The sequence below is a fragment of the Penaeus monodon genome, chromosome 28, assembly GCF_015228065.2.
Source record: "Penaeus monodon isolate SGIC_2016 chromosome 28, NSTDA_Pmon_1, whole genome shotgun sequence".
Taxonomy (NCBI): domain Eukaryota; kingdom Metazoa; phylum Arthropoda; class Malacostraca; order Decapoda; family Penaeidae; genus Penaeus; species Penaeus monodon.
Window position 1 is genome coordinate 15948485 of NC_051413.1, and position 646 is coordinate 15949130.

At 46.4% G+C, this 646-nt stretch overlaps 1 protein-coding gene across 1 annotated transcript in view; it reads left to right on the top strand.

Annotated features, from left to right (window-relative positions):
* The first annotated feature begins 202 nt into the window (after positions 1 to 202).
* Positions 203 to 646, top strand: part of LOC119591064 (uncharacterized PE-PGRS family protein PE_PGRS54-like) — an 11719-nt gene continuing 11275 nt past the window's right edge. Inside the window, exon 1 of the mRNA XM_037939791.1 lies at positions 203 to 297. Coding sequence (XP_037795719.1) covers positions 203 to 297 — 95 coding nt within the window. The remainder of the gene's footprint in view (positions 298 to 646) is intronic.

The window sequence follows — 646 nt, forward strand, 5'->3', positions numbered from 1 at the left end:
GAAAGAAGACAGATATAAAAGTTCCAAGTGTTTCACGCATATTGCAATATCGTGCAAACAACGAGCACTGAATGAACTTCATTACCTCACCCTCCAGTATGCACTCGCGTGAGCGGGATCCTCCGCGGAGGCGCCGTCGGCTGTCATGGCGCAACGCATCAGGTGCATCGCCTTCGTGTTGACAGAAACAAAATACTGCGTCATGGTACTTAATGTACGTCGCATTCCACACTATATAAGACAAGGACGGACGGTTCTGCCTCTGAGAACGCCTCCTACCTCGACGCGGAAAACATGGTGAGGAATTAGCCTGAGAATCTACGCGTATATCGGCTTTCTTGATGTTAGGCTGAAGCCATCGCCGGCGGCGCCCCCGAGCGAAAGGGCGATCGTGGACCGCATTTTGTGCAGATGAAGGCCAATTTGTGATCGTTGTTGCGATATTAATCAGCACTTCCCCAGCCCCTTGTAAATTGATAGGTAGACATCGACAGAAAATTATTTTCTCATACAAAAGAGAAGACTGTGGCTTAGTAAAGAATTGTTTTTGTATGTGGACTGTCGGAAAAAAATATTGATTACGTGAAAGTGGGGTTTTGTGAAGTTAATATAAATAGCCTGGAACTGAGTGAAAAGGAGTTTGCAG